This window comes from Salminus brasiliensis, chromosome 4 (genome assembly GCF_030463535.1).
Source record: "Salminus brasiliensis chromosome 4, fSalBra1.hap2, whole genome shotgun sequence".
Classification (NCBI taxonomy): Eukaryota; Metazoa; Chordata; class Actinopteri; order Characiformes; family Bryconidae; genus Salminus; species Salminus brasiliensis.
This window is the reverse complement of record NC_132881.1, coordinates 37574146-37595261: the sequence shown is the minus strand read 5'-3', so window position 1 is coordinate 37595261 and position 21116 is coordinate 37574146. Positions and strand designations below refer to the sequence as shown.

The 21116-nt window shown below is 40.8% G+C and overlaps 1 protein-coding gene across 7 annotated transcripts in view; it reads left to right on the top strand.

Moving 5' to 3' along the window:
• The window catches only part of cpeb3 (cytoplasmic polyadenylation element binding protein 3), a 59626-nt gene that overhangs the window by 4622 nt on the left and 33888 nt on the right, over window positions 1-21116 (top strand). For 6 of the 7 annotated variants that reach the window (XM_072678294.1, XM_072678296.1, XM_072678297.1 and 3 more), the window contains one exon: window positions 6591-6744. In XM_072678294.1, coding sequence (XP_072534395.1) covers window positions 6591-6744 — 154 coding nt within the window. The remainder of the gene's footprint in view (window positions 1-6590; window positions 6745-21116) is intronic. The other variant, XM_072678293.1, reaches the window with a different exon arrangement.

The window sequence follows — 21116 nt, the reverse complement described above, 5'->3', positions numbered from 1 at the left end:
AGAACGCCTCTCAAATCCGATTGGCCCGCAGCTTTTACTAGGAACGCCCATCGAAAGCGATTGGCTGACAGCCTTTAAAGGGACCAGTGCGCAATCTTGATTGGTTTTCTGCTAGATGGGTGGAGATTACTGGTGCTTCTTGTTTTTGCCCCGTGCTGTCATGAAGGGAACCATTGAAGGGTTGAAGAGTGTCCTGATGCCCTTATGCCTCCTGAGTTAGTTGTCTTGTAATGCTTCGTGCAGGAACATGTGTTTCACATGTTTCTCTAAAATAACACAGAGAGTATGTTTCAGGGTCACATATTATACCTTAAAAAAGGTTCCTCAAGTTCTGTAGTCAGTTGCCAAAACATGACTGCAGTGTAATGCATGCATACAAACTAATCATTTTCTTAGAAGACAAACACACTAACCTACACACACACAGGCTTTTCTGTTTTTCTGGGTTTTTTTTTTTAGCCATTCCAGTTTGTCATGGTGTTGTAAATGTTTTATAGCATAAAAGCAAACTATATTTGATTCACAGAACATCTTCTTGAGTATCAGAACCACCATTCTGGAAAACCTGTAATAATAGTATATATTATATAAAAATAGATTTTTCTCATAACTTATGATTGTCTGTTGAGACCATAACTGAAATGTTGGGCATGTTTTTTTTTTTTGTTTTTTTTTTCCCTCCGTATGTCGATTATTCAAATCATTTATAGCACTGTATTTCTCTGGTGGGCGGCTGGGGCCTATTTTAGCTGCACTTTCACACCAGCAGAAAACGTTACCACTGCAGCAAAGAGAAAAGTGATGAGTCATGCAAGCTGTGATCCTCTGAGCGACAGGTTCGGCCTTATGTCTTGCTTTTCTCACACCCTGTGTTGTGTATCAGGATTAGGTCATTTAGCCATAAGGCAAACCAAGAATATTTGGGTCGCACTGCACAGGACATAATACGTGTGATAACGTGAAGCTAATCATTGCACAAAGTACGCCAGTTTCTGACTTTGTTTTTCTGAAGTCCCTCGCATGCTTATCTTATGGTGTAGGCATTTCTATTTTGAGAGTTTTGAGAGTTTGTCGCATACAGTCATACACAGTAGAGCATGCAGTGCAATGCTTCGACGACAGTCTGATCAGATGAAATAGAACGATTCAAAAATAGAAATACATATAGGAGTAGGTTATGTTATTAAACATTACATTTGCTTGTAGTCTTTTAGGTTTAGTGCTAAGTCTCAGACTTCGGTTTATGGAAGGCCTCACAGGGGCTCTTGAGTGGCACAGCTGTCTAAGTGTTGTCAAGAGATTGCAGCCATTCTCGCCCAGGAGAGCACAGTCTTCTTGAGATTTGTCTCCACAATCACAAGCAGTGCGCTGCTAGCCAACGTCGACATCTGTTAGCTGATGGAACCGAGCTGAACCATGATCATTCTCCTTCCAGCCTGCTGAGCTGTACAGTGATGTAGTGTAACAGTTGTCTGACGGTTCTCGAGTAAAGAATGCACTGACAGTTCTTAATTGGCTCATATCATGGAAAACCAAATTCCCTGAACTTGTAGTTTGTAAACAATGATGACGCCTCAAAACATGGCATTCACTCCCCACTCTTGCAGTTCTTGGGTGTAAATGAAGCTGCAAAAATGGTCTATTTTGAAGTAATTGGCCCAATCAGGAGTTTGTGTGAGAAGAGGGATCTTTTCATTAGGGCCTGTAGAATAAATTAGTGCTGTTACTAAAACCAACATCTTTACATATATACTACCACTCAGTCTGGAGCCAGCTTTGCCCTTTATTTCTCTTGAAGTTATAAGCCGTGCTTAGCCCGGATTACTTTATGAATTAGGCACAGTTCAAAACAGCTCATTTACATATGTCAGTTTTAAGGAGCAGTTCCTTCTGATTCAGGTGCACCGAACAGTTTAAGTCCACATGCTGGTTCAAGATTTTCCTGTTGTTTTTTCTAACAGTGACTAACAGTGTTTTGCGTAACAGTCTAACAGTGTTTTGCAATGTAACTAATAATCATATGGATTTATCTCTTAATTTACAGTAATTGATTTATCTACCTTTTCTCAAAACAAACAAAAAAAAATGTTAAAATAAGCTGAAACCTCCTGTGTTTTCACAAAAGTCAGGACTCAGTTCAATGTCTTCTTCATAGTACGTAGTTTTAGGGAGTGGAGGTGTAGAGAGTAGAATCCGTTTAGGATGCTGGAATGTATTTTCTGAACAGGAATGTTAATAAAGCCATTAAGATGAATATTCTTAGCTGAGGCTGTTGTGTAATATGAATTTTATTTTAATTTCCCCATTGAATTTATTTGTTAGTTTAAAAACATTATAATAAAGCGATTGATATTGAAACTCTGATGTTCTTAGAAATCACTCATTATTTACTTAGAAGGGCTCAAATGTGAAATAACATGAACCTCCCCTTAAGTAACACAACAGCCTTATCAATTCACAGAAACAAAGATAGAGCGTGAAAAAATAGGCATGTGAAAACAAATGGTGACATTTATGCGTACATTCCCCAAATGTGAGAAGTAACTGCATGAATTCAGAAGTTGCCGTATAATCTTCTATTCTGCTTCTAGTCTGCTAATGTGTTTCTCTCTCTTGCTAATGTCGCTTTCTCTCTCTCGTTGTACATCCCTCGTGTTTTTTTTTTTTTATCTCCATCTCTCTCGCCCTCCTCACAGAAGGTATCACCACCCTCACTTCAGGATGGAGTTCTATAACCCTAGATCATTTTCAAACAGCACAGGGAAAAGGGGGCTACACTCTGCTCAATACAGAACACTATGTTGAGGTGAAACAAGGCCAAAGCAAGGGCAGCTAGAGAGCAGACAGAGAGTCCCCAGCTCAGGCCTCTATCACTGCCCACAGCTGGCTATGACCTGGTCTCCTTCACCTACTGTTAGCCTACCAGAACTGTTAGCTTAACACAGAAGGGAAATGGGGTCATTGAGACATACTCATGACCATGTCATGGTTTATTATTATTATTATTATTATTATTTAATTGATAATGAACATTTGAATTGTTTTACAGTACTAATTAAGAATCCGCTAATGACGTTTATTGTGATGGGAGTGTGTTGGTGGAAGAATCTTGACTGCTTTTGCTTGCTTGTCACTTAAGCTTTAGCATTTTATTTTACACCAGAAAGGCAAAGGAAATAACAGCTTCTAACAAGCTCCAGTTCCTGTGCGGATGGGTGCTGGATGTACTGAGAATTTCCACAGAAGTTCTAAAGACAACTATAAGGAACAACACTTGAGAATTTGAGACTCCTCTTACTGTTTCTTCTTCAATAGTATGGTGGACAGTAGCCAAAACAGTGCTGCTAGGACTGGTCAGTATTGTGATATTTACATGTCGCTGTAATAAATTGTACACATTACGTCGTGGCTTTCAACTGTACATAAATTACGCAGGACGACTGCATATTTCATACAGTACATAATTAATACATAATAAATGTCCTCATAGTTTTAAGTATGACACCATTCATGCCATTCTATCCTTGTGTTGTCGCGGTCGCACAGAAACCTTCACACAAAAATCTCCTTTCAATGCAAGTCAATGTTAAAAAAATAAAAATCAGTCATTGTGAAGCATTTCTGTTGGTCCATTCATCACGAAATTCTAACGCAGTTTAAAGAAGATTCCCATTGCATTAACAAGTGAGAAAGTGTCATGACAATGTTTTGAAAGTATGGTCCTATTGTATTTTTGCCATTTCGCTCACCCCATGATGCAATATGTAAGTGAATGTGTGGGAAGTAATGCTGTATGAGAATCACTCGGGACACTCAGTCACCCCCTCATCCCCCCCACTCATAATGGAATTTTGCATTCTGGTGCTTGTCTGATCTTCGGCAGTCAAACAAGGCAGGATGCCTATGTAAATAAACTGGGACTACCATTGGCACCCTCTCTGGCTTGGGATGCAAATGCTCAAGGTGTTTGAATACTCTGTGTGTTTAAACAGGAGATGTGAATGTCAGCTGCCCTTGATGTTCTTTTCCCTCATAGTCTGACACCGTCACTGCACTGACAGTTTCTCATGGGTCATTTTACTATGAGTTAGGTGGGGTTTTTACTGTGCGTGTGAAGTGTATCACAGATCGCAGGTCAGGAGAAGGTGATTACTTCTAAGTTGAGATGAGACAGGTTGCCACTCTTGCCCTGTGTAGCATACGTTGGTGGTGGAGCTGGAGAGTCTGTGTGTGTATATATATATGTGTGTGTGTATGTGTGTGTGTGTATTTGCGTTTGCATGTGTGGGCCCGAGGCTGAAGTGGGAAGCTCAGCGTTTTGAATGTTCATGATTAGTACAAAGTGGGCAGATTTTTATCTGGGCCCAGAGAGGGGAAATAACACTTTTTGAATGGCTCAGCCAGTTGCATGACAAAAGCTCTGGTGGTGAACAAACACTGTGCCTTCTCTGTGTTGCTGGGCAGGGAGTGGCCTCTGCCAAAGCTCTCTCTTATTCACACATCTTCTCCTGGTCGCTAATATACTTGTATTTGTACTCACTCACACTCTTTAATACCCTACAGTTTCTCCTTTGTGGTTCCTCTGTACTTTCCCTCTGTGTTGAGAGTTAGGTTGACATCTGGTCACAGTTAATAATAGTGTCTGATTGAACGTATGAGGCCTTGTTAATTTCCCATGAGCAAATAGAGCACTGCAAGACAAGTGGGAGATACGTCGGAAAAGTACCATGGTCCTTGACAGTTTTTTTTTTTGTGATGAGCAGTTTATATACACTATATGGCCAAAAGTTTGTGGACCTCTGTTCATCCCATGTTTCCAGTGGGTGGGTGTTGAAGGAGGCAGGACCATATGTTATGTTGGTGTGTTCGGTGTACATTTGGATCAATGGTAAAAAAAAAAAAAAGGCAGTACAAATACTGAAGACTACAGTTTTTGAGTAGAGTCGTATACATTGACTTAATTATCAGTACTTGACCTGCTTCTTGAACTTCTTCATATAATAATCCACCATTATACTATATACAAGTAATATTCTGCCCCGAGGCTTTTCTATGGAGATCATAAAAGCTGTGTGTGTGTGTGTGCAGTTGGACACCTGCGCCAGCAGTGGATGCACCTTTTTATACAGTTTATTTATTTATTTTAATTTTAATTTTATTTTATTAGATGTATTTGTGTGTGTGTAAATAGGGTTGGTTTCCCAGACAGGGATCCAGCCTAATCTTTTTTCAGAAATGCCCTGTTTTACCAGCAGGAGAACCGCATGTCTTTCTTTGTTTTTAATCCAGCATTGAAGAGCGTGTTCAGAACAGAGTGGAGGCTAACGCTAATGCTAATACACACACTCTATAGAAACCCAAATTCTAGTGCATTCACCTCACTGTAAAACAGTTATTTCACACCAGCAGACCAACAACAACAACAGTTATCAGTCCAAAATGTGTACCGCTACACACACACACTCGCTCGCACAATCACATGAAGTAACTTGACTGCAGTGTTTTAAAGGAGCTGAGAGCTGAAGTCATTTTAAGAAAGAAAGTATTAATCAGCAGCTCATCCTATCTAAACTGTGTGACTGTATTATTTATACACAGATCGGATCGGTATCGGCTGATGCTCATCAAGAGGCTCTGGGGGCAGGCTAACTTGACTGGGACTTCCCTATAGAGAACAATCATTTAACCATGCAAAGAATCATTTTACCATTCAAATGGTTTATAGGGTCGTCGGTTCTGTCCAGAAGACTTGTCTTTAACCCTAAGGGTGTCATTTGTTATGAAGATTATGATTACCATCGTAATATCAAGCATCAAATATTTATTGTTGTACATTTTACTAGGTGTCACCTGTTTTAACCTGACTTCACAGTGTTTTCGTGATAAAATGAGTTCTAATAAACCTGCTTTGAATGTGGGATGTCTGTCCAGTGACATGTAGATAGATCGCTTGTTAGAGGAGGGACAGTGTCCTAATAGGCTCAGAGAACACCACCTCAGAATTTATTCTTTTTGTCGTTTTCTATTTTTCTCTTTTAAGTCTTTACAGCGTTTGTGTGTAATGTGAGTTATGTGGTCAGAAAAAAACAGCCGTGTTACATAAATGTTCCAGCCTTTGGCATCAGCAGCTACTGTTATGGCCCTTGGCAGGCGCTGCTCTAGTAGTGCTCCTGGAGAACAACAGTGGGCTGTTTATCTGCATAGACTGTTATGACCAACCTCTGTCACCATAGTTTCTTAAAGCCGGGTTTGTTTTTGTGCGTTTTGAACTTTTAAATGTCATCAGCGTTGCTGGTTATGACGAGCGGATGGATGTTCTTGCTTCTGAGTAGTTTGAGACTGAATTGAAAAGCCCTGATGTCACTTCCTTTTCATGTCCTCACTTATGAATGCAGATGTTTCTTGCAGATCTGGTCTCATGTGGTCTAAGCCTCATGCGTTGTCCTTGTTCTTTTTTTCTTTCTTTTATTTTCATCATGTGACTGCTTTCCAATAAACCAAAGAAATGGACTTAAAAGTAAACAGGATGGTGTTGTCTTTTTTTTGCTTTCCGAAGTCTAACCCCTTCCCTTTTGTTTTCTGTCTTGCAGGACCGGAATCGGCCCTTTGATCCATTTAGCTTGCAAACTTTGGAGAATTCCTTAATGGATATGATAAGGACTGACCATGACAAAGGTAAACAACACCCTGTCGGGGGGCCACCAATGACTATCGCTGATATTGTATGGAGGAATCATTTTGCAGGTTAGGAATATTCATACATCCATGCTTATTTGGTTTTTTTGGCTTCTCTCAAATCATCTCTGAATTTGTTTTATTTGTTTTGTTTCGCTCTACATTTGTCTTTCCTCCCAATATGATACAGCTTTCTTTTTTTATAAATCATTGTGAATTAACCACTGCCTTACCTGCAAAATATGCCATGTAGATACATGTGGGTTTGATGTGTATGTGCATGTGTCCATCTATCACACACTATTGAAAATGAAGATGCTACAAATGGTTCTTTTGAGAGATGCCATATAAGAACCACTCGGGGCGCAACGATTAATTGACTTCATCATTGTTGGCAACTAAATAAATAGTTGATGAATTGGTGACATCACACCACAGTTTAGCCATAACTGTGTGAAATAAAGTTTTACTGCAGTTACTTCTTACGAAAACATACAGACTGAGCAGCCGCCTGTCACGTGAACAGAGCGTGTGAACCTTAAGGCAACACAGCCATTACTCTGGTATGTGAGTGGAGAGCAGATTTGTATTAGTGTGAGGCGTAGAAGTCTCATGTAGTCATGGACTGCAAGTAAAAAGAAGAACTCTTCAAGTAAGTCAACCCAGAGATGTTCTAAATGAGGATTTAGGTCACTGGGTGAAAAATGAATGGGAGTTCTTGCAATGCTCAACATGCCGTCTGTTTACGGATAAAATCGTTTACTTCAACAAAAAGCGACACTCTGTATAGGAGGGGACGGCGATATTGTGGCTTCGGCCAGACCATGTCATAATAAGTCATTAATATTTATTACATTAATTTATTGCAGGTCCTAATTGAGGAGAAAATGGGGGAAAATCACATTAAAAAAAAAAAGAAAGAAAAGAAAGCTAAACTGATGTGTTTTCAGTTTTTCAGCTTTGCTCATCTAATAAATTATTGGTAATCCAATTAAGGGAAAACTGATTTCATTTAGTTATATTTTGTTGCTGCTACTGAAAGTTATTGCCATTTAATTCATCTTTTACATTAGCAGGAATTTCTGAATCAGGTATTTTTTCTTCACTGTCTTCACTGTTCGTTCAAATTCATAAAAAAACCTCAAGCTAAACTTAATTTAGTGATTTATAATCAGTTGATCATTTAGTTTTTTGTTTATTATGCTATCAAAATAGTTGTTTGTTGCTGCCCTATTTTCTATGGCATCGCTCAAAGAACCAGTTCAATTGGCTGTTTTGAGGCTCTCTGTCATTCAGTTCATTTGACGCAGTTTCCATGATACCTTTTGTTTTGCTTCTGTCTCTGCAATAAAAAAAATATAATGATGAATGGATGGATGGATGGATGTGAGCTGAATAGTGGTGATTTGCACAGTATGTTGTTTATTATTTTTATTGCAGCATTGGCCTTTAAAATCCTGATATTACAGAAGGCAGTAACATGCAAATGAGCCTCTAACCCGCTGTAACTGCTTCTACTCTGTATCCTGAGAGTAGAGCCACAGGTCCAGATAGGTCAGATAGGAGTGCCATATCCCTGTGTATAGTGCACAGCCTTTAGATGTATATTCATTAGTGTAGTGTGTAAAATTACAATGTGTGATATTGGGGGCAGTTGTGGCTTAGCGGTTAGAGCTCCGGGCTATTGATGACAGGGTTGTGGGTTCGATACCTGGGCTCGGCAAGCTGCCACTGTTGGGCCCTTGACCAAGGCTCTTCACCCTTGCCGCAGCAACCGCTGCCCACCGCTCCAGGCACGTGTGCTCACTGTCCACTGTGTGTGTTTTACATGTGTGTATGTGTGTGTGTGTGTGTGCCCATCACAAATGGTCAGTGTGGTTGTTTAATTCTTAAGGCCTTACTACCCATCAGTTCTATTGAGATCTATGCTAGGATCGTAATATGTCTCTCATTGCAGCTTAAGCAAGTCCTTTAAGCAAAGGTGTGTCACTAATACAGGGGTGGAGAAGCCCCGGAGAATGATTCGAAAGGAAGCCGAGTACGCAGAGTGAGCTGCAGCCGTCGATGGGTAATTTAGACAGGGGAGAACAGAGTCATTTTGGTCTGGTTTAATGCAAATAAAAAGCAAAACCAGACATCAACTGTTGAGCACGAAGCCAGAATCTGAAGCTGGCTGCTTTCATGCACTTGAAGAGAGGGCGGTTGGAAACAACATGGCCATTCACAGACCTCACAACATCCTCAGTACAGCTCTCTTTGCTCACTGAGAGCTTCTGAAGTAGTAGCCTTCTAGCCAAATGTTTGTCAGGAAAATGTTTGTTGTCGCTGGCCTCATCTGTTGTCAGAAGTGCTCTCTCAAGACCTTTTCAGTCACCACTCTTGTTTTTCCCCTCCAGGCTGTCAAAAGTTTGGGGACACCTTGCTTTCTTTCTTGCTGTTACTAAAACGAACAAACAAAAAAGTTGCCTGCAAACATTTTTGTTTACATCATCATTTTGCTAACCTTACACCAAAAGGCTCAAATACACAATATGTCCATATATTTGTGGACACTCTTTCTACTTTAAGCTACACCCAAAAACCAATAGAATAGGACTCTCTGGAGCAGATGAACTTGAACCTATTGGCACCATGTCCGGAGCAGTGGAACTGTGCTTTCTGAAATGTTGGTGCCCTCTTTCTGGAAGGTGGTGATTATCTGACATCCTGACCAACACCTTAACTCTCCATGTTTAATTGGCTGTTTGTCATAAACCTTATACTCTAATGTGCACATTTAAGCTAGTATTGTAAACCTTTTTAAAAAGCTGTGTTCCCAAACTTTTGACTGTCAGTAGGGTGGGCGAGTTAGCTAGTGTGCCATCCAATCGGCACCAGAATTTAGGATTTCTTTCTAGCCAGTGTTCTGGTGCGGTCTTGGTTATGCCCACTGCACCAGACAACACTAACTAACGATGCTTAAATAGTTCCAATTTCATAATGAGTCAAAAAGCTCTCCTTTTTATATATATATATATATATATATGTGTCCTCAAACCTTTGACAGTCAGTGGAAACAATATATATGTGTGTGTGTGTGTGTGTGCTGTGAACTGGGTCTGTTGCTCTCTTATGCATGGAGCTGTTTTACCAGTGGGAACGTTGTGTTTGCAGAGAAGTTGCCCATCCCAGCCTCCCTGTCTATCCCTGTCTGTCTATCTCTCTCTCTCTGTCTCTCTCACTCAGTCTCTCTCTTTTGGGGACAGGGGTTGCTCCCTGTTTCTGAAGAACTCCTCTATGTTTTTAAGAAATCCTTAGGCAAGGTTGGAAATGCTAGAGGAGGCGACAGATCGGTCATGGGTGTTTGGAAATAGAGGGAGGGCTGGTATACAGTGGTAGTGCCTAGAAAAGGACTGGGATAGCTAGAGTAACTAGACTGTGAGGTAATAAATAATACCTTGTTTCCCCACAACAAAACAAGTGTCAGTTTAATTCTGACCTGCTTCTGGATCTTTCTACTGGTTTGGTTTTTTTACGCAGAGTCTGTGTCAGCGCTTCCATTCTCATTCCTCTTTCAGGGTCGGTCCACAGTTAATCCACAGTAGACATTGGTAGTTGGTGTCGTCTGGTGCAGTGAGCATAACCAAGACTGCACCAGAAGGCTGGCAAGAAAGAAATCCTAAATTCTGCCGAACTCGCCAGCCCCAAACGATACAAAGCCAATTATACTAGCTGGTAAGAGTCATACCACAAAAGTGTGCCTAACATTGGGGTAACAGTGAAGACACTGTAGTTGGTCAGCTTTTGGCCTTGCCCCCCACTTATATCCCTGGGTTTGGTCTTGGTCATAAGACTAATGTTTGTTCAGCTCCAGTTTGGTGGTCAGCTGAAGCAGTCCAGTTTGTTTTCTAGAGAGCAGACATTAGAGATGAAAGCTGGTAAGAGGCTAGTATTAGCTTTTAGCCTAGCATAGAGTCCCTACTTGCATTTCATTGCTTGTTGAGTTTGAGCTCTCTTTTTGCAAACACTGGCACAAGAAAAGCCCCAATCACAAGGCCTGTGTTTGTGTGGCCCCCTGTATTCCCATAACTAGAAAACTCTAGTAATGACATTCTACTCTCTAGTACCAACAACAACATCCAGCTTCGGCTAGGGCTTTTGCTAGTTGGCTGGGTTTATGCAAATTTTGGCAGCGTAACCATAACGAGTCAAGACTTTTACAAAACAGGTTTTGGAACTGGCTCGTTTTCCAGCTCCGTTTTAGTTTAACCAGATTTTCCTTTGAATGAGGCAACAACAGCGTTTAATGCTTCATGGTATGTCGGTTCCATGTACTGAACTCTTGATATTCGCCAAGACAAATTCCCCTTTAAAACTCTGTAAAAATACGATTTCTGTTGGTAAGCTATAGATGACCAATCCGAAAATCATGTTCCCAGCCTGTTGAAAGTGAAAGAGGCATTGTTTTGGGTCACCGGCTATACCCAGATTGGTCCCTTGAGTCCTGGAATGACCTGAAATGAGCAGCTTGGTTGCTTTAGTCTCATGGACCTTCTGCTCCGGAGCTGGAAGCTCTGGAGAGGGAAACCTCTTATGTGAAGAGGCTTTAGGCTGTTTGAGGTGGAGGAGGCTTTGGTTCGTTCAAGATCCCTCTTGTGATCCACTCTCATTCCTGAATGCACATTAATCTGATTGGAATGGAATGTGAGAGGGAATTTACATTGTGAGGGGGCGAGTGGGCTAAGAGAAAAAGGGGATGGAAAGGGTTCCTGAACAAACACAAAGTCCCTCCACCCCCCCGGACAAACGCTTGAAGTTCAGGGGACGCCCTTAAACTAGGGTCCACTTAACTTGCGTGATGAGTTGGGTTTTAGCTCCCCCCGCCCTCCTCTTCTTCCAAACTCAGGCACAAACAGGCACACAGTCCAAAGACTCTGTTACCAAACACAAAGCTGCCTTGTGTTGAGCCTCATCCATTTACGCATGCACAGCCTTGTGCTTTCACACAAATGATAACACAGTTGCGTACACACACACACACACACACTAGCTAAGCTAGCTCTCTCTCTCTCTCTCTCTCTCTCTCTCTCTCTCTCTCTCTCTCTCTCTCTCAAACAGTACTGTCGGTCTCTCACATGATCCGCCTTCTACCCTGTGGGCCAAAGGGGTTGAGCTGCTGCACTTATTTCCTATTTAGCGCCTGCTTACAAAATAAAGTCTGACTTGTGCAGTCGTTTATGAAATGCTTTAAGCGCCCTGCACAGAATTTCCCAATTAGCTGTTCACCGCTGCAGAAGCATGACTTATGAAACCCATTACCTAAGAAGCATGCTGGATTGACCAGAGATCTACACGGGCCAGAGTCACAGTGGCGATGGTAATTGAGTTGCTGAAGGGTTGCTGTTTAACAACGCAAAAGGGGCGGATCCCTTTAAAGCAACAGTCCTCTGACAAATCAGATTTGCACAATTTCCTTTTTACCCCAAGTCTGTTAATTAGCCAAGACATACTTAATGTCCTAACCTAGCTGCTCTAGTTTCACACAAGTGCGTCATGGCTAAAATATTTACAGTAATGGGTTTATGGTGATCTTAATGTCCGCTATGGTAAGCTTTCCGCTCCAGTCCTAAACTAAAGACCAAACATGTCTTGGCTGATGGAGTAAATCTATTGTTCAGTCAACTGTTCCTTTTAACATGTGCTACCAAACTGGGTCTCATGACGAGGGTTCGACCAAATATTGGCTGCAGATTGTGTTGTTGTGTGTTGTATATTGTGCATATACAACAATCAGCCATGACTGTCAGTTTAAACCACTGCCAGGTGAAGTGAACTACATGAGCTGGTTCCAGTGGTATCTGTCAAGGGGTGGGACCTATATATTAGGCAGCAAGTGAACTGTCAGTTCCTGAAGGTGATGTGTTAAAAGCACGGACCAAAGTCACTTTGATAAGGGCCAAACAAATTGTGGTGGCTAGACTACTGGGTCCGAGTGTCTCAAGGACCTCAGGCAGGTGTAGTGGGGGTTTTCTGGTATGTGGTGGTCAAAAGTGCTCCAAGGAAGGACTAACCGGTGAACTGGTGACATGGGTGGCCAAGACTTGTTGATACGATCCATGGAGGTCCCACCTCACAACTTATAGGACTTAAAGGATCTGCCTCCAACTTCTTGGTGCCAGATACGACAGGATGGCATCAGAGGTCTTGTGGAGCCCATGACTTGAATGGTGAGAGCTGTGTTAGCGGTACAAGGGGGACCTAAACAATATTGGGCAGGTTGTGTGTGTGTGTGTGTGTGTGTGTGTGTGTGTGTGTGTGTGTGTGTGTGTGTGTGTGTGTGTGTAAAGAAATTGCAGACCTCGGCTTTAAAGTGCAAAGTTGAGAAGAGCAAGGCCTCATTGGAAGGTTTGTCAAATCTAAGCAAGTTTAACTGAGCTTTGACCCTCGTACATATGACCGTTCTCTCTCTCTCTCTCTCTCTCTCTCTCTCGCTCTCGCTCTCGCTCTCTCCCTCTTTCTCTCTCTCTCTCTCTCGCGCTCTCTCTCTCTCTCTCTCTCTCTCTCTCTCTCTCTCTTTCTCTTTCTCTCGCGCTCTCTCATTCTCTTTCTCTTTCTTTTCCCCTGTATGAATGTGAGCCAAGCAGAGGCTAAAATAAAGACTCATGGAGAGAGAGTAAGCGCTTTCTGATGTATGGAAGTGGTGCATCTTGCTAACTTGAGGTTTCCTGACTAGCTCTGCTTCTTTTTGCCCCACCTCTCTAAGCTATGTGTAAGGTCAGTGCAAGATGAAGCCTGCAATTATGCCAGAGGCACTGCATATTGACATCATATAATATGGAAGGGGACTTTATCCAATGCGTTTGAATATGCTGAAGACAAGATATTAAAGTAGGAAAGCAGTCTCTGGTTTTTTTAGCGACACCGGCATTGTCATTGCTCCTAGGACTGTAGATTATTACATGTATCATAAGTATCTGAATAAGCAGCATAGTAACAGATTATGTCCATTATGTCTATTTTCTATTAACATGTTTTACCAGGTTTTTACCTTCTTTCCTCCCATTACTTCTTTATTCAGTTTTTGTAAAGACTGAGGGAGGGGGGGGGGGCAGACTTTGCGATAAACTATATGATTCAGATTGTGGAGATATATTTAAGCATCTGTATCGACCATTCTTAGTCCGTATATCATTAACAGAGTGGCAGGTTAGGGAATAAAGTGTGTAGTGTATGCTGGTGACCCTGGTGTTCACGTGGCTGTGGTTTGCGTATCTGCATGGGGCCCCATGTTCCAGTGCTCCACAGCCCTGGCCCACTCCATATCTGCAACTCAGAGTTATTGCAGTGACTGGTATATGGTGACTTTATATGGTGCGAGGTGGTGGTGGGGGGGTTGTTGACTCCTGGTAGAGGAACAGGTGTGTCAAGCAAAGGATAGATAGCAAGCAGACGCAGGGATCAACTCTGTATGTTTGTGCAAGTGTGAGAGGGGGGGAATACATTTGAGATCTGGAGTAATATGTGAAGCGAGGGTGTGGACACCGAGCATTGTTTGTATTGTGGCTAGTTTGCCATGTGTGACTTTATATGGGAAAGCCAGCAAAGTAATGGTTGTTTTGGAAAAACTGCAAAACAAGTCTGACAAAAGCATCTGACTTCTGACTGCATAATAAGTGAACTTTTCTTTTACTTTGATTATCTGCAAATGGCCATGTTTATATTGCAATGTTTAAAACATTTAATTTAGGAAAATAATATGTACATTTTGATAAAAAAAAAAAACTATCACAATATATTCTGTAGATTCCGTGTTGTGTAACCCCCTGTAATGTGATGCGTATCATATCACCAGGTTCTTCCCAGTACACAGCCCTAATGGTGAATATGTTTCTTAGCATCCTCGGATTTTCAGGTGTTTAAAGGAAGGATCCACCAGAAAATCAACATAGTTGACAAGTTGAAGAAAAGAATAGTCTTATATGTCACGATACTCAAAAGATACGGACTATTTATCACAATATTTAAGTTCATAAGGTGGAACAGGAAAAATACAGCATGCTTTACTTCGCCATTAAACAAGTGCCATTAAAGGATCACCAAATTAGCTGAGACCACATGCAGATTTTTGTTTATTTATTTATTTTAAATAATGACAATCACTCTCTTTCCATTTTGTATGGAGAAGTATGTTGCACACTGGGTGTTTTAATTGATTTGGGGGAAAAAATCTACATTTATTAATAATTAATTCTTGATTTAGTGTGAAACATAGCTTATCACTTAAATATACTAAATGTTATGTATTAAGATTTACTTCTGTATTATATATGTTTCATTCATTTGGTGAAATGAAACAGGTATGTTGTCAGTATTCTTTGGTCCACAGTGTACTCAATGTAATGTATTGTGCCAATTTTTATTATGATGACAACAAAATGAACTGCAAGAAAAAGAAATGTCAATATATTACCCAACCCAGTGAAGGACAGACCTCCAGGTCCGGTGTAAAAGCAATGAATAGAGTTTTTGATAAACCACTTTTTCAATCATTTGCCTTTACTGTTAATAAAGGAAAAGTTAGGCAACAGGTAATGGGCAGAAAAGCGGTTGTAGGCATAACAGACACTCTTAAATTACTGAACCTGAGTAAAGAATTTGCGAACAACTGGTATGTGCTAACAAAACCTTTATGGATATTAAAAAGAAATAAGTAATGTAGCTTATTTGAGTGGGCAGAGTAGGACACTGTGAGTGTAGCTCGGGTCAGCACCCCCTCATTACACCGTTGGCATCTTCATAGTCAGCAGGTTTGTTTGGTCTGTCCGGCTGCACTGTTGCCACCCTATAACCGGGTTTAAATATGCAATCTGTAAAGGGATATTACTTTCTATATATATCTAATCGGCTATATATGCATGCCCTTCCCTTGGCCTGTTCGGGAGGGTTAGCTGGAGTTTGCTGATTTCACACACTGCTTGCAAATAGCAGCATTAGTTCCTTATAGCTATAACGTTCTATTGAAACTTGTTGAAGGCTTGATAGTTATAACCTTGCATGCATGTGAAGGAAAATGCTGGATTGAAGCCCCCTGGGGTGAGACCATGACTGGAAAAATACCCTTCTTTCAATCAAAAGGGGATAAAGGCACCATTTACGTACACTCTGGAGATCCAATCAAACGCAGGGAGAGAAGAGGAAACCCAGAATTAGCATGGGCTCAGGGACCCTCTGTGAGCAAATGTCACTTGCACACTACGCGATTACCATCCTAATGCTCAGGGCACATATCCAGCTCTATTTTAGGACTGGTGGGTGAAAGGGGGGTGGGGGTAAGGCTTGGCACTTTCACTCACACATATGGAACATGGCAGAGTCAGTAAGAGCTGTCTCTCATCCACTCCTCTGAGATCAGTGGTGTTATTAGCACTTAGGACCTGAGTAGAGCTTCTGTTCTGAGGCAACGTGGCGGCCTAATGGAGGAAAGCTCAGAGCTGTTGCGTTCCGCCCGTAGGCATGCCAAGCGCTGAATGTACGCCAGAATGTTGAAGAGAAACATAGAGTTCCCTCCACTGTCCAGTTCAACCGTTGTGAATGGAGAATGTCAAGTTGTTTTTTTGAGTCCTGTAGAAATATAAATATTAACATCTAAGGAAGCGTGTTGTCACAGTTCTACAAGAACCGTCGATATCTGAAATGGTAACATTTACATCCACTGTAGTTACATGGAAATCAGTGCATACTGTTTTTGTATTGTAATTAATAGGAATGAGAAATTCAATTGTTAGGAGTTTTTGGAACTTAAAGCAACATTATGTAGCATTTTAACCTTAAAATAACAACTTTAAAATCATGTTGATGCTCCACTGACCAGTAACAGGGAGAATAGCGTCTCTATCATTGCTGATCTGGGCTTAGCATGCTGCCAACTGCACTATGTCATTTTGGTGAAGCTGGCAGGATAATGCTTGTGAGAACTGCGTAACGCTGCTTAATCCGAGTCATATTTGTGTAAAAGTTCTGTAAAATGAATGGACTGCACCAGTCCAGTCTTTCAGTGATGGTTTAGGATTTCTTAGTTCATCCAGAAATGCATATGAAAAGTGTCCTTTTGAAGTGTTTTAAAGCCAGAATTGCACTTCCCGACAGTAGGGGGAGCCCATGAGCAAGAAATGCCAATTCTCGCATACTGCTGCTTTAAAAACCCTTTCAACTCTTTTTTTTTTTTTTTTCACTTTCACTCAAGTATTTATTGGTTATTAAACATTAAAAACCATACCATATTTCCAATACTATAATCTCACCGTGCATAGAGAAGAATAGAGGATTTTGTAGCTCACGAATATAACATATATATATGTAATACATATAATATAACACTCTGATGTGTACCCCCAAAAAATGTTCATAGTAGTTCCATAAAATTGTTGAGTAATCAAAATATAACTTAACAGAGTAAAAATCTGAACTAAAGTGCACACAAAGCTCAGAGACACTTTTACACTGCCTACCTAAGGTCCAGCCAAAGGTCCCTAACTGGAGCTCACAATATATACAATAGTTTGTTTGGTTAAAGTCTGCTAAGTAAAGGTCAAATTTCTGCAGTATCGCCTCACACCAAATGTAGCCAATCAGGCAGGAGATGGTGTCAAACGTTTTCTCATTTAGGTTTGAACTGTGCTATGAGGGTGATGTAGCTAACCAGTAATGCGACCAGTTGGCACTGCGAAACTGCAAGTCTTAACATCACACACCTACCTCTTACCATCTGAATTAAGTAATCTCACATGGAGACTTGCTCCATTATAATCTAAGCAAACCACGTTCAGTCGAAAGCAGCAGCAGCAAGACAAAAGAAAAGTAAAAGCATGTATACCAGATATACAGGCCGTTTCAGTGCTGGACACACATGTATCAGAGTTCACGACAGTAATTCTTTCTCATGGTGACCTCAGCAGAATTATCTCTCCTCAGTCTATTCACCTTATTTTCCATCAAACAGTTGGAGGTGGGGTGGGGGTGGTCTATGGTGAAGGTGCTAAATTTAAAAACAGTCATCGAAACGTCCATATGTCTGCTCTTACCATTGTGTAGAGTGGAAAACCACCACCACTACATCCTGTAAATGGCTCGGTTATGAAGCTCTGGAGAAGCGGAAGCTTCATGTGCTTGTGAGGGTCCAAGGTTAGCTCTTAGGCTTGAAGCACATAAACCTCATAAGTACCCAATAGGTTCATCTCACCGGAGCTTCGTAACTCAGTTTCACCTCCCCTACATTCTAATAGCAGATGTATGTACGCTTGGGTGAATGTTTTAAATGTAGCAGTAGTCACAGGTCCGTAGACGTAGGCTCTTTTTCTTGTTCAGATATCGTTCCACACAGCACTCTTCAGAGAACAGATCTTTTTGTGCTGTGTTCTAAAGCTAATTAGCTATGCTCTAAACGTGACCTCGCCAGTTGGATTGGGATAGCATAGCTAGTTACTTTATGATCAGCGTCCATGACCAGAAATTCTACGCAAAAGTGGGAGAAACAAACTCTTGAAAGCTTGAAAGTTGTGAAATTATTGGCTGGCTGAGCCTCAGTGAAAGCTATTCTGTATTAATGCGCTCCGAAATTGGGATATTTGCCATGATTCTTAATGAATTAATTAATTCAAGTAGATAAGAATGAGTATTTAAAAGATATTGGCTACATTTACATTTACATTAAAGGCTTTTGGCTGATGCCCCTGCTCTTCAGAGCGACTTACAAAAGTGCTTCACTGTTATTCAGAAAATACCCTTAGCAAGTTTGTACAGACTAGGACCCAAAAGATACCTCTGCGTTTAGATATTACTAAAAACAAAAGTCAGTATGGTGACCATAATATTCTGTAGTACACTTCGCCCAAGGCTTTTGACCATTGCCATCAAGTACGGAGGGGCTTGTCCATTCTGGACTTTGTAGACCAGCATCAGGGTTTTGAATCGGATGCGGGGGCTACGGGAAGCCAGTGAAGAGGACACAGCACATCAAGAATTGCCAGTGTGAACAAACATGCTTAAAAACAGAGAACCGTCAGAATCATTCAGGCAGATTTTTTTTTTTATCTTTCTTTTTTTTGTGACTGGGTGTTTTACTAATAAGGGGAATGCAATGGCACCATTTTTGCACAGTAAAAAGATTTTTTTTTTCCCTCTAGTCCTGTTTAACTGGATTTTAACTGGATCAATTTGTAATTATGTTCTTTGAAATGAATCATGCAGTTGGTCAACATCCTGTAAGTATTGATATCAATTATATACTGATCTACTTAATTTTTCACAATAATAACAATGATTCTGCATCCCTAAACTGGACTGGATTTGAGCTGCAGTGCTCACCTCTGCCTTATTGCCAGTGCTTCAGTGGTTTAATGGGCCACTTCTGTTCATATTCTATGAATATCTACATGCTGTAAGTTGTTCTATATTATGTTATGTATTTCCATCCCACTATAAAGCTTATAGGTGTAGGGCCTGTAGTGTGTGTGTGTGTGTGTGTGTGTGTGTGTGTGTGTGTGTGTGTGTGTGGAGACTGGTAAACTAGAAAGTCTGCTTTCATGTTTTGACTGTCTTTTAAGACGACCACAACTAGGCAAAGTGAGCTGACAGTATGTTGCACAAGCCTGCTGTCGTTAGTGCTGATTGACACTGTGACTCTGAGGGGTGTACGCTTTGCCTCCGGAATTGTGTGACCCTTCTGTGCAAATTCTCACAGGTGGCTTATCGCTGCCACTGTGTTTGCATACAAGCCAGTCAGAGCCTGTTAAAGCTGCAGGCGTCCCCCGTGAGGGGCCGGTGGGTGCGTTAGTGACACTGTCAATTAGGCGTGAAAACAACCAGGCTGATTTCTGACATTTCACAGATTCAGCGATTGCTGAACACTTCTAGCGAAAGGTTTTGTAATCGCTACTTAGTCAGCAGCTTTTTTGCAGATACAGAACATGATTATGATATGATGCCAGTAATGGTGAGTGGAGCACAAACTAACATGGGGTAAAATGTTACATGCTGCTTTTTTTCTTTTCTTTTTTTTTTCTTAACAGTTAGTCCAAGTGAAAAATGGTTTTAGACAACACTTTGTATTCCCATGGAACTGTAATGTGTGGTTTTCCATCTATAGAAACAGATTTCAGTTCAGTTGTTGTATAAACCTTTTAAAAGAGTTTTAAGCATTTGAGCAACTCTCAGCGGGAGCCATACAGGCTAAAATACGGCCTCCACAAAGGGGGGGTAGTTATAACACAATTATACAGCTATGCTTCTAAAAATCCATATCCAGCTTTATAGTCCAGTTTATTCTACTTTGTGGTGTAAATTCCTGTTTAATTGAATACGGAGATTTTTACGTGTTTAGGTAGGAACGTTCATTGAGTTTAAAGTGTGCAGTTGTGTAGAATGAGTTGTGCTTGTGTCAGTTTTCCAGAGATTTTTGGCAACTGTTGCAACTTGCCCCTTAGTCTGTTTCAGTTAACTCCACCCGTGGATCTTTGTGTCTTTGCCTAACACTTTGTTTCCAGCACAGTTTTTCATTTGTAGCAAATGCTTGAATAAACTGATAGATGGGTAGACAGAGATATTTATATATCTATATAGATATGGATTATTGAGCAAAAAAAAACAAAAGTTTGATCTTATAATGCTTTATAATGTCTGTTTTAAAGGTTTATGGATCTTTAAAACGTGTATATAATAAATATGTCCGCAGTAATAAGGGAGACTATTGTAAAACCTTGAGAACAAAGGCCAAATAGCATTTTTAATGTTATACAATAACTCATTGGTGCCCCCCCAGGTATTAAATATTGAAGATTAAAATATATGGAAATATTTTCTGATTATTAAATAGGAATTATTGTTAGTTCAAACATTTGAACAAGAATACAAATGCAATAACAGACTAAATATGTGTCAATGTTGTTAGAGACGTGTGTGTGTGTGTGTCTGAAAATGAGAAAGAAAAAGGGCAACAGAGACAGAGAGATTTATTCTACAGTTGGCACCTCTCTCCCCCCAGCTGTGATGGGGTGGTGTGGCTGAGCTGGAGCAGAATGCAGTCTCTGTCAAATTCCCAGCATTCTGCTCTCCATTGTCTGAGCTGTGAAGCTCCCTTTATGCTGCACAATCCCAGGCCTCTGCCTCAGCTTTGCTGGTTAACACTGTGATTGGACATGTCTGAGGTATTTTCAGTAGGCCAGTTGTTATGAATAATTTTAGCTGCCTGTGACGGAGCTTGTCTACATGGGGGAGAAATCAAACTTAAAGCAGATCAGAATTGGTCATTTTAGATCATTTTAAGATTTAGGATATGAAATAGTAGCTGAATTGCTTAATAGTCTTATGGCACGTAGCTGGGACTCAGGTAAGTGTTAAAGTTAGGGAAGCGGAAACGGACAGTGAGATATGTTTAAGTCTTTTATTATTTGCTGTTTTGCGTTGTC